At 39.5% G+C, this 12,741-nt stretch overlaps 1 protein-coding gene across 6 annotated transcripts in view; it reads right to left on the bottom strand.

Moving 5' to 3' along the window:
* The window catches only part of TTLL7 (tubulin tyrosine ligase like 7), a 134,593-nt gene extending 122,296 nt beyond the window's left edge, over positions 1-12,297 (bottom strand). Inside the window, exon 1 of one of the 6 annotated variants that reach the window (XR_004665276.3) lies at positions 11,875-12,291. Coding sequence is in view for 2 of the 6 variants with exons in the window: in XM_034933895.3 (XP_034789786.1) it covers positions 11,875-12,123 (249 nt within the window). In the remaining 4 variants the exon portion in view is untranslated. Of the gene's footprint in view, positions 1-11,874 lie in introns of all 6 variants that reach the window. The other 5 variants (XM_034933895.3, XM_034933891.3, XM_014345915.5 and 2 more) reach the window with 5 other exon arrangements.
* Between the last annotated feature and the right edge of the window lie 444 nt (positions 12,298-12,741).

The raw sequence follows: 12,741 nt of genomic DNA, 5'->3' as shown, positions 1-12,741 counted from the left end.
AGACAGCAGAATTGCTTGAATCCGGGAGGCAGAGGTTGCAGGGAGCCAAGATCGTGCCACTGCACACTATCCTGGGCAACAGAGCAAGACTCCATCTCAAAAAAAAAAAAAAAAGAAGAAGAAGAAGGCAAGGATGTCCACTCTCACCACTTTTATTGAACATAGTACAGGAAGTTCCAGCCATTGCAATAAAGCAAGAAAAATGAAGACATATGGATTGGAAAGAAATAAAACTGTCTCTATTTTCTGATGACACGATTGTCTACATTTAAAAAAAACCCTCAAAGTGAAGAACACAAGATCAACACACAAAAATCAATTGCATTTCTATATCTTGACAATGAAGAAATGGAAATGAAAATTTAAAACGTAGGCATAATTTTCCAAAGAAAATTTAAAACATAGGTATAATTTTCCAAGGAAAATTTAAAACATAGGTATAAATCTAAGATAACATGTGCAAGATTTATATAATTAAAATTATAATTTGTGCAGGAAGGTTTACATGGAAAAAAAAGAAAGAAAAAACAAAAAAAAATTAAAAAAATATAAAATCCTGATGAAAGAAATCAATGAAGACTTAAACACCTGGGGACATGCCATGTCCATGGATTGAAAGAAGCAACGCAGTGATGATGGCAATTCTCCCTAAATCAACGTATAGGTTTAACACAATTTCTATTAACATTTGGTTAAGTTACAACAACAAAATTCTACATTAGATAGATTTTTTTAAAGTGGCTCTTCCACAGAGACAAATTCCATTGAAATTAATTTCAATTTGTAAAATAATTATGGCATGTATCATCATTACATAGTCTCAAGAATACTACTGTGGACTTTAAGGAGGAAAGGAATCAGTAAACGGCAATTTGAAACAATTCTAACAATTTTTTTTAAAACTGCTAATAACAACAAATGCTACACAAGCAACAAAAGCAAAAATAAACAAATGGGTCTAAATCAACTTTAAACTTTTTGTGCACCAAGGGACACAATCAACAGAGTGAAAAGGCAATGTACAAAATGAGAAAATGTTTGCAAAACATATTATCTGACAAGGAGTTGATACCTAGAACATATAAAGAACTACAACTCAACAAGAAAAAATCAAATAACCCTATTTGTTTATTTATTCTATAATTTCAACTTTTATTTTAGATTCAGGGGGTACATGTACAGGTTTGTCACCTGAGTATATTGCATGATGCTGAGGTTTGGGGTATAACTGATTCCATCACACAGGTAGTGAGCATAGTACCCAATCGGTAGTTTTTCAGCCCACATTCTTCACCCTCCTACCTCCCTATAGTAATCCCCAGAGTCTATTGTTGTCATCTTTACGTCCATGAGTACCCAATGTTTAGCTGCCACTTATAAGTGAGAACATGCAGTATTTGGTTACCTGTTCCTGCGTTAATTTGCTTAAGATAATGGCCTCCAGCTGCATCCATGTTGCTGCAAAAGATATCTCATTCTTTTTATGGCTGCGTAGCATTCTATGGTGTATAGGTACCACATTTTATTTATCCAATCCACCGCTGATGGCACCTCGGTTGATTTCATGTCTTTGCTATTGTGAATAGTGCTGCAATGAACATATTATACAAGTACATGTATCTTTTTGGTAGAACAACTTATTTTCTTTTGGATATATATCCAGTAATGGGATTGCTGGGTCGAATAGTAGTTCTGTTTTAAGTTATTTGAGAAATCTCTGAACTGCTTTCCACAGTGACTGAACTAATTTACATTCTCACCAGTAGTGTATAAGCGTTCTCTTTTCTCTGCAGCCTTGCTGGCATCTGTTGGTTTTTGACTTTTCGTTAGTTGCCATTCTGACTGATGCGAGATGGTATCTCATTGTGGTTTTGATTTGCATGTCTCTGGTGATTACTGATGTTGAGCACTTTGTCATATTTGTTAGCCAGTTGTCCATCTTCTTTTGAGAAGTGTCTGTCGTATCTTTGGCCACCTTTTTTTTTTTAAGATGGAGTCTCGCTCTGTCTCCAAGCTGGGGTGCGGTGGCACGATCTCAGCTCACTGCAATCTCCGTCTCCCGGATTCAAGCTATTCTCCTGCCTCAGCCTCCCAAGTAGCTGGAACTAGAGGCGTGCACCCACCACGCCCAGCTAATTTTTGTATTTTTAGTAGAGATGGGGTTTCACCATGTTGGCCAGGATGGTCTCAGTCTCCTGACCTTGTGATCCGCCCTCCTCAGCCCTCCAAAGTCCTGGGATTACAGGCATGAGCCACCACGCCTAGCCTTTTGCCCACTTTTTAATGGTGTTGTTTTTTGTTTGTTCAACGGTTTAAGTTCTTTAGATTCTGGATATTAGACCTTTGTCAGATACATAGTTTGCAGGCATTTTCTCCCATTCTGTAGGTTGTCTGTCTACTCTGCTGATAGTTTATTTTGCCATACAGAAGCTCTTTACTTTGGCTAGGTCCCACCTATAAATGTTTTTGCTGCAATTGCTTTTGGGGACTTAGCCATAAATTCTTCATCAAGGCAATGTTGGGAAGGGTATTTCCTAGGTTTTCTTATAGGATTTTTATAGTTTGAGGACTTATATTTAAATCTTTAAAAGAGCTAGTTTTTCTACACGGTGAGGGGTAGGTGTCCAGTTTCATTTTTCTGCATATGGCTAGCCAGTTATCCCAGTATCTTTTATTGAACAGGGAAACAGGAAGTCTTTTCCATATTAGTTTTGTCAACTTTGTTAACCATGTGGCTTTATTTCTGGATTCTCTATTCTATTTCACTGGTCTATGTGTCTGTTTTTGTACCAGTACTATGGCTATTTTGTTTACTACAGCCTTACAGTGTATAGTTTGAAGTCAGGTATTGTGATGCCTCCAGCTTTGTTCTTTTTGCTTAGGATTGCTTTAGCTATGCAGGGTCTTTTTTGGTTCCCTATGAATTTTCAAATAGTTTTTGTTTTGTTTTGTTTTTTTAGTTCTGTGAAAAATGACTTTGGTAGCTTGATAAGTATAGCACTGAATCTGTAGACTGCTTTGGGCAGTATGGCCATTTTAACAATATTGATTATTCCAATCCATGAGCATGGAATGTTTTTTTCATACTCTCTGATTTCTTTCAGCAGTGTCTTGTAGTTGTCCTTGCAGAGATCTTTCACCTCCTTGATTAGATGTATTCTTAGGCTTTGGTTGTTGTTGTTATTATTGATGTTGGGGATTTTTTTTGTGGCTACTGTAAGTGGGATTGCATTCTTGATTTGGCTCTTAGCTTGAATGCTATTGGTGTATAGAAATGTTACTGGTTTTTGTGCATTGGTCTTTTATCCTGAAACTGTATAACAGCTGTTTATAAGTTCCAGGGGCTTTTTGGCAGAGTCTTTAGGGTTTTCTAGGTATTGGATCGTATCAATAAGGAGAGATGATTTGACTTCTTATTTGGATGCCTTTTATTTCTTTCTCTTGCCTGATTGCTCTGGCTAGGACTTCCAATAACCCTATTTAAAAATGGGCTAATGCCTTGAATAGAAAGAGGATATACAAATGACCAATAAGCAAATGAAAAGATGTCCAATGTTACTAATCATAAGAGAAATACAAATCAAATCTGTAACAAATATCATACTGCACCCATTAAGACAGCTACAATCAAAATATCACAAAATAAGTGGCAAGGTTGAGGAGAAATTGCAACACCTGTGCACTGTTGGTGTGATAGTAAAATGGTGCAACTCCTATGGAAAACAATATGGAGGTTCCTCAAAAATTAAAAATAGAACTACCATATACTCCAGCAATTTCACTTCAGGGTATAATCTGAAAAAAATTAACAGCACAGTCTTGAAGAGGTATTTGCATGCCCATGTTCATAGAAGCAGTGTTCACAACAGCCAACAGGTGGAAGCAACACAACTGTCCATGGATGATGAATGGATAAACAAATGTGGTACATACTTATAACGGAATAGTATTCAGCTTTAAAAACTAAGGAAATTCTGACATATCCTACAACATGGATGAACTTGGAGGACATTATATTAAGTGAAATAAGCCAGTTACAAAAGACAAGTATGTATGATTCCGCTTGTATGAGGTATCTAAAGTGGTCAAATTCATAGAAACATAAAGTAGAATAGTGGTTACCAGGGGCAGAGGGTGAAGCTAGGGGGAGGTGGGTGAAAAGCAGAGTTGTTTAATGAGTATAGAGTTTGAGGTTTACAAGATGAAAAAGTTCTGAAGGTCGTTTCACAATAATGTGAACTGTATACCTCTTCACTGTACATTTAAAAATGTTTAAGATGTTTTTATCACAGTAAAAAAAATTATACAGCCAGGCATGGTGGTTCACACCTGTAATCCCTGCATTTTGGGATGCTAAGGCTGGTGGACCACTTGAGCTCAGGAGTTTGAGACCAGCTTGGGCAATATGGCAAAACCCTGTCTTTACAAAAAATATAAAAATTAGTTGGGCACGGTGGTACACCTGTAGTCCCAGCTACTCAGGGGGCTGAGGTGGGAGGATCGTTTGAGCCCAGGAATTTAAGGCTGCAGTGAACCATTATCACACCACTGCACTCCAGCCTAGGTGACAGAGGGAGACCTTGTCTCAAAAAAAGAAAAAATATATATATTAAAAATAATGCTACAAAATATTCACTGGAAGAAAAATTTGCCTTTGTGGAATGCCTACAATCACCCAAATAATTATATAAATACTAAGATTTTCACACTCTTGAACTATATTATCAGGTAATTTTACTTGGAGATCTAAATCACTCTATTTATAGATATTGCTGAGTGTATTTGCTTAATTTTATTCCCAGTAGAAGCTACACTTGAGGACCTTCACACATCCTATGTTTATATTATTCTAAGTCCTTGTAGGTTCTAAAAACAAAATTCACAGATACACTCTTAAGCACAATATGGAAGTATATGCCCTACTAGAATGAAAAACCATATTCACTTTTAATCCTAAGTCAAGGATGAAAATAGGTCTTGATGCATATTATATACTCAAGATGAATGTTTAAAAAAGAAAATGCCTCTTATTCTGAAATGTCAACCCCATAACATATGTAGCAGTAAATGTTTCTTTCTGCCAAAAATGCTCATTTGGCACTGATTTTTGACAAGGCTTTTTGCACATATATATATACAGCTCACTTAATTTTGAGAAGCACTGATCCCTCCCTTTCAAATTTTCGTTACTATTTGTCTATTTCCCTATCATTATTGTGGCAAGTTCCAGAAACAACTTGTTTATATTTTCCAAAAAAATAATGGGTTGAAAAGTATATGTACTAACTAAGGGGGAAGCTGATGTAAACTGGAAATAGGCATCACAGATTAGTTCTAAAAAAATTCAGTTAACTTGAGAAGATACTTTTTCCTCAAATACTCTAAAGAAAAAAAAACAAAAGGACTAATAAACCAATAAAGGTTGTCCTCTTATTTACATATGACAGCAAATACTAGCATCTACTGTCAAAATTAGTATCTAAAACAGGCAGCTATAGACCAATTTCAAATCTCATTATGCTTCTGCATGCTAATTCTGCCTTGCTTTTTCTCTCTAGCTCCATTTTTCACATTGTAAAAATGGTGGAAATAATATCTGCTAATCTTTAAAATTCTAGATTTAAGAGATGCTAAAAAAAATTATCATCTTGGATATGATCAAACCTAAACATAAATGAAAATGCCCCCATCTGGTTTCATAAATATTAAACTGGTTATAGAAAGTATTCAGGTTCTTTTTTTTTTTTTTTGGAAATGTTTAGTTTCTAGCTTTTCTCTCCATAAAACAACTAGCATGTATTTGTTAGTTAACTGCAGACTGACTGGTTCTAAATATAGACTAAGATGTGTGCTAAAATTACTGTCCTGATTTTTCAGCAATCATTATGAATATCACACATGGTCATAGATTTTATTTGTTAAGTACTTTGAAAAAATAGATTTTTAAATAATAGTAATGACAAAATACTCATGAAAATTTTCCCATCAAATGCAATAATTCAAATTAAACCCAAAGATGCTAACTTTTTCTACCAACACTTTACATTATGACATAGTGTTAAGACCACATCAATTAAAGAAGATTTTACACAATAAAGTTTAAGTGGAGTCATTTCACTTACAAAACAAAAATAGTCCTACCTTACATGAGAGGTATATCTAAGCATCCTGAAAATTCCAATCCAACAAATAGCATTGAAATGATCTTGAAGCTGCTGCCTAGATTACTGCTGAGCCACCTTCCAAATCTAAAAATGCTCAATTTACTTTAAAAAGTCAACTTCACTACATATACACTAATGGAAGAGGGAGGAAAATGTTTATAAAAACAGCTACTGCCATACTGTTGAATTAGACATGGCGCCAGCTCACACTCTGCAAAATAGGGGGTAAGAGAGATGAAAATTTTCTAAATAATCCTTTGTCAAATATACTGTTCCATTACACATAACTAAGCAGAAAGACAAAAATAACACGAAGTTAGAAAGCTCAGGTGCTACAGCACAATTTAGAAAGGGCAAACAATGTGGATGGTTCAATATGCCCAGTGGACCAACAATCTCACCAATTTCAAAAGAAAGGATCAGAGACCTTTGGGTCAGCCACAGAGAAGACCCAGTGAATGCTGGAGTACTTAACTCTACACCTTCAAAGGAAACATAAGCCAACTAGTTGCTTGCAAATAAAAGGTGAAAGAAAAAGGGGGAAAATTTACTTATCACTCACCGTCCCAGAGCCAAAACAATTCCAATATCTTGGCTCTGTCAACTACTGTGTGTACTATGGACAGAAGTGTGTTAACAGATAAATGTCAAATAGGAAATAACAGAAATAAAGATTAGTGGAGAATACTCAAGCTTATTTAAGTTTAACTTTTCTACTTTAACTTAACTCCAGGAAAAATATTTGCTAAGCTCACTTCAACTTTGACAGATAATGCCTGAGAGAAATGGAGATAGATTTACCACCTTCTAAGAGCTTACAAACTTTTCAATAATAGGTTTCAACTAAGCACAGGACAAATTCTGCCTAAAATACTCTGCCTATGTTAATGTCCAGCTTCTATCAGAAATCCTCTTTCAGGACCTGAAAAGTGGGGTGGGAATCCTCTTTTTGGTTTATAATGTGATGCTTTTGTTTTCATTGTTTCAAGTCTCTCAAGACTGATGGCATAGTATAAGAACCTGCCTCTCTGCTCCCTAGTTGTGCCCTCAGGCACATTCATCTGCCTTGGCTCTGCTTCCACTGGCGCTCATAGTCACTTAATGGCCTGCCTACCTCAATGGATTCCCAGCCTTGAAAGAGAGTGGAGGTAGGACAGTGAGGAAGCTCAGGTGAGAACCTGGAGGAGCAAGTCAGGAGCCCAAAGTACCTGTCCAACACTGGGCCCCTGCCCTTCTCATTGCAAGAAGGTAGTGCCAAGTATCCCTACAATGAATAGAGGAAACTGAAGCACAGTCTCTCTCCTCCATGAGGGGAATTTCCTCTGGTGGAAGGATACTGGGAACAAGGGGAGGGGGAGCATCTGAATGCTGAGAAGAGATGTTGGGAACTTTATGCATCTGACAATCACTGTTCTCAAAGGTCATCTCTGGCAAATGTACAGGGGAGGCAGGAGAGGTCTTTAATGTCTGTCAACTGTCCCTCCCTTACACCTTATACCTTGTGCCCAGGACTTCTGCTCAGACCTAAGCAGAGGTCCCAAATTCCTGCTCTCACCTTTGTGAATTCCCCAAATTAGAGTGCAAAAGTGAGCTCACAGCTGTGCCTTGCAATATCAGGACCCTGAAGCTGGAGACCTGGGAATCTGATATAAGAGGATAGAATAAACTGAAATTTGAAGGAGATAGATATGTGTGTTGTGGGTGAGGGAATGCAGAGGTTTACAGCTGAAGTCCACAAATACAACACTGGAACCAGAAAGTAGTCTATCACATATTCTCCTTCTCTGACTATCAACTCTTACTCACTCTCACCAAGCCTGTTCTCCAACTTAGTATCTTCTCTCCTCAGTAACACCAACTGCCTGCCTTTCTCCCAGTCTCCATGATTTAATCAGTCTTTAGTCTAATCAAAAGAAGTTGCTTGAAAGACTATAATCTGAGGAGCCACAGACAAGATTGGGTGTTATGAATTATTAATATGCAAATATTCTATAATCAACATGTAAGTATTCCAAATTGAACACTGGGAATTGATACAGTTTGGATATGGGTCCCTATCCAAATCTCATGTTGAATTTTATTCCCCAGTGTTGGAGGTGGGGGTGGGAAATATTTGAATCCTGGGGACATATCCATCATGAATGGCTTAATGCATCCCTTTGGCGGTAAGTGAGCGCTCACTCTGAGTTCTCACAAGATCTGGTCACTTAAAGTGTGTGGCACCACCCCCTCACTCTCTCTCTTGCTCCTGCTTTCTGCTATGTGACGTGCCTGGTCCCCCTTCCCCTTCAACATGATTGGACGCTTCCTAAGGCCTCCCCAGAAGCAGATGCTGCCATGCTTCCAGTACAGCCTGCAGAACTGTGAGCCAATTACACCTCTTTTCTTATAAATTACCTAGTTTCAGGTATTTATTTATAGCAATGCAAGAATGGCCTAATATAAGAACTCAGTAGTTTCAAAACTTGCTTAAAATAGTGCAACTTCAAGACCTCATACCCTTTAACCCAGAAATTTTATTTCTGAGACTCTATGCAAAGGAACTAATATTCAAAATACAAAAAAAGCATACGCACAAAGATGTTCATCACAGTGCTATTATTATCATCAATAATTGTTTATTATGATGTCATCAATAGTGACAATGAGGAACAATTAGGCAATGATAATACATCTACCAAATGGAAAATTATGTAGTCATTTTTAAGCCTGCTATTAGGCATTTTAAACCTAGTATTAAGCCAGTTGTAATTAAATGAAAACTAAAGTTATAGAATTTTACATTTAAAAATAATATAAAAGTAATATAGATACCATAATTAAAACTACGCATGAAAAAAGTGGAAAGAAACATGTCAAAAATGAATAGTGATTGTCTTTAGTTGGTCAAATTATGAGGGTGTTTTTTTCCTTTTTATATTCTTAAACTTTCCAAATTGTTCATAATTCTCTAATGGGGGCCGGAGCTAAAAGGCAAATTCCTTTGGAAGAGGAAAAATTGTACTTGCACAGAAAACTTTTTCTCAGTTTAGTTGACAATCCTTTTAGTACCCAGGAAACAGACCATTTCCTGGAAGGGGACTCAGGGCAACGGATATGGAGAATGTAAGAAAGAGAAATGATTAACAGATCAGAAACAGATCTCACTGTCTGACATTCAAGTTTCTTCATGATCTTTCACCATGTATCCAAACAGTAGATGAGCACTTCTTAGCTGAACCTTTATGTGGCATTCTCTTTGCCTATCAGAATCCTTCCAGTCTCTGAGACTGATTTAATTCACTTCAACCCATGAAGACTTTCCTGATCCTCTGATCATCCAAGGCTCTACTATTTCTCTTTTCTCTTAAGGTACCGCTATAGCAGTAGGTCTGCACCACCCTTTTCTGGTATTAAGCCAATTCTAAGTTATTTGTTAATTACTCACGTGTAAGTAAAATTTCCCCTGCTAGACTTTAAGTTCCTTGAAGTGGGGAATTTAGATGGTTTGCAGACTGTAGTCATTGGACAAACAGAGGAGAGAGAGCAGTTCTAAAGCCAAGTTGGTATTATATTCATACTCTCAGTGATGTCATCTAAGTAAAATGTGCTGTCTCTGTTTTAAAATGTTGCTGCTGACCATCCATCACCAGGACATGCACTTTCCTTTTTTTTTTTTTTAATAGCAGTGGTATTGTATTTTTGCTTATTCATTCATGCCAGTTCTGCTGTCCCCCTTAGGATTAAACAGATTGGATTACAAGATGCCTTGCCAAGGTTCAGGATATAGGTTATAGCCATGTAAAGAACAAAATGAAATGACTTTTAGGAATCAAACTCAAGACTCTTCACAAGACCCCACTTCTCATACTCTTGTTTGAACAACAAATATAAATTTGTGCCTCCATTTTATGTCCTTATTTAGGCAGTGGACTTTATCAATACCCCCGTTAACTTGAAAAAGAATTTTCCAATGCAAATGGTTCAATACTTTAGAAATGACATACTAAGATGACTCTGTTCCTGCCTACCATCAATACTATGTGAGTATTTAGAGATAATGAGCATCTGTACTATAGCAACCTGCCTCTTGAGACATAAACAAGAGATGCATTTCTTAAGAAAAAGTCTGTAAGTCGCTAATGAAAGCAAGTCAAAGGACCCATCAACGGGCGAAGAAAGACCTAGCATCCATTATTTTTACAGAAGGAGCATAGAAGGTCAATATAATTGTTGACTCTTAACGGCAGGGTAACAACAAACTAATTCAGTTTCCCACTATATAAGAACTACATTTTACTACAACACTCATATTTCTAAACTGACTAAGAGTCAAGGCTTGTCCAAATTCCATGGCTTACTGAGTGGTCTTGAACCTTCTCTGAATTTTGTTCCTTAGTCTGTAAAATGGAGTTATCACCTGTTATGCAATATCACAGAGTTGTAATGAATCAAGTAACATTATCTTAGTATGGGTTCACCTGTCACCCTATTGTGGGGTGCAGTTCAGTCGCACACCTCATGAACTAAGTAACTATTATTACTGTAAATGTCTCCCTAACATTTAAGACAGAAAAAGATTTCCAGAGTTCTTCTTACGTTTTTAATCGACTTCTCCAACACTTGAGCATCCACCAAATATCACTGCCAAAAATGTGCTGAACATCTCCTGTTATGACCTCACTCTCCTATGTAGTGTTGTTCACATATTTTTTGCCATATGCTTTCTAAGAAAATAGATTATTTTTCACATGATTCAAAGCATCTTTCTTTCATATTGAAGGAGCAATAATTCCTTATGCAGAAAGTTTACAGGTTGTTGTTGCTGTTGTTTGAGATTACTCCTCAATTAATTAATTCTATGTTTAATATCTAATAGAGCATATACATGTACATTTGGACACACTCCATTAATACAGTGGAAAATCCATGGACTATAGAGTCAGGAAAACCTATATTCGAATTCCTGTTCTGTGACCTTGAGAATGTAATTTAACTTCCCTGCTCCTCAGTTTCCACATTTGGTTCTGGATTATGATGATTTAATAAAATACGATATATAAAAGTAAGTGCCTAGGCTATGAAGGTATTATTTCCTACCTCTCCTAAATCTTTTCTTTCTATGCCAGGATCAATCAAACCTACCCAGAATACAAGGCAACTTTCATAGGGTATCTTTTACATCAGTCGAGGGAACGCTGCGATGTGATATAAGTGGATGATGGCATGAGTCAGGCATCCAACAGAGCAAGATGTGGAGAAAGTGAGAGGTATCTACAAGGGCCCTAGACTTCACTCGCATGTGCGAAAAGGGCATTTTGACACACTTTCAAGAATGCCCCGCATACTCGCGGAGGCTTATACCACGATGTGGGAAAACGACGGAATTACAGAATAAACCAGCAGGGAGCCTCCTCGTTCACCCAACCCGACCCCGCCCGCCCGAGTCTCCCATCTGGAGCCTAAAAACTGAGCTGAGATCACAGCAACTGACCCCGTCCCCTCCGCCCTCTCCCTCCCCCATTCTGCCCAAACCTCTCAGGGCACGAATGGTGCTGAATCATTTGCACGAACGCAGCAGCTCCCCGTTCCGCGGCTCCCAGCGGGGACGGTGTCCCCAGAGCAGTGACAGTCCGGGGATGGGGGCCCGGAAAGAGGGCCAGGGCGGAGCCTTTGGGGACGTGGGGACATGGAAGGGGGTCGGGGGAGGATGGCGGCAGCAGGTACTCACCCGGGTGAGGAAAGCCCAGCCCGGGTCCTCGCGTCGCCGCTGCAAGCGGTCCCCCAGGTGCTCCCGCTCCTCGCAGCTTCCCCGTGGGCGGCCGCCCCGACTCGGCAGCCTGCACTGGTGGTCCGGTGCTCTCCTCCGCCCGCCCACCGCCCGTGGCAGCCACGGCTCGGGACTCCGGTGCTCGACGCGGAGCGCCTGGAACAGCTGTCGCTGCCCAAGCGGGAGGCGGCTACCGACGGGCCAGACCATTCGCCTGCTGCGGCCGGGGGTGCACGAGGTGCCGAGAGGCGCGGGCGCCGGGGGCCGGCGACGGTTGGGAGGAACCAAGGACTCGGGGAATCCTCTGCCCCCTCGGAGTCAGGAGGTCCTGGGGACAGGAGGGATCAACGGAGGGGCCGCTGCCTCTTCTGGGGGTTTACTGAAGACACTGCTCGAGCTTTCCCGCGCCACACACACCCCCCCCCCGTTTGCCTTGGTCCCGCTCGGGGCTCCTTTAGAACGCGGCAAACAGAGGACTTAGCAACGCGAGCGCCTGGGCGGCGCCCCTCCTCAGAGATGCGAGAGGCGCTGGCCTGAGCGCCTCCGGCCACCTCCTTCTACCTCCGGGCCCTAGGCGCCCGATCCACCTGCCTGTCTGACCACAGACATCTTCCCACAAAACAGTGGAGCTTTTTGAATCTTTGAAGAGAGTCTTCAGATCTTTTATCTAAGCATCTTTGTGAAGCAAAGAATAAACGGGTATCTGAGGCCAGCTGGAAAGTTAGGAAATAAAATCAGGTGGGGCCCCATCCCGTAGATGCTGAGGGACAGCTCTGACCTAGAGTTCCTGCTAAGCAAATGTTGAACCACGGCAGTTGTAAAAAAAAT

Source organism: Pan paniscus, chromosome 1 (genome assembly GCF_029289425.2).
Source record: "Pan paniscus chromosome 1, NHGRI_mPanPan1-v2.0_pri, whole genome shotgun sequence".
Lineage (NCBI taxonomy): Eukaryota > Metazoa > Chordata > Mammalia > Primates > Hominidae > Pan > Pan paniscus.
This window is presented reverse-complemented; position numbering and strand designations above follow the sequence as displayed.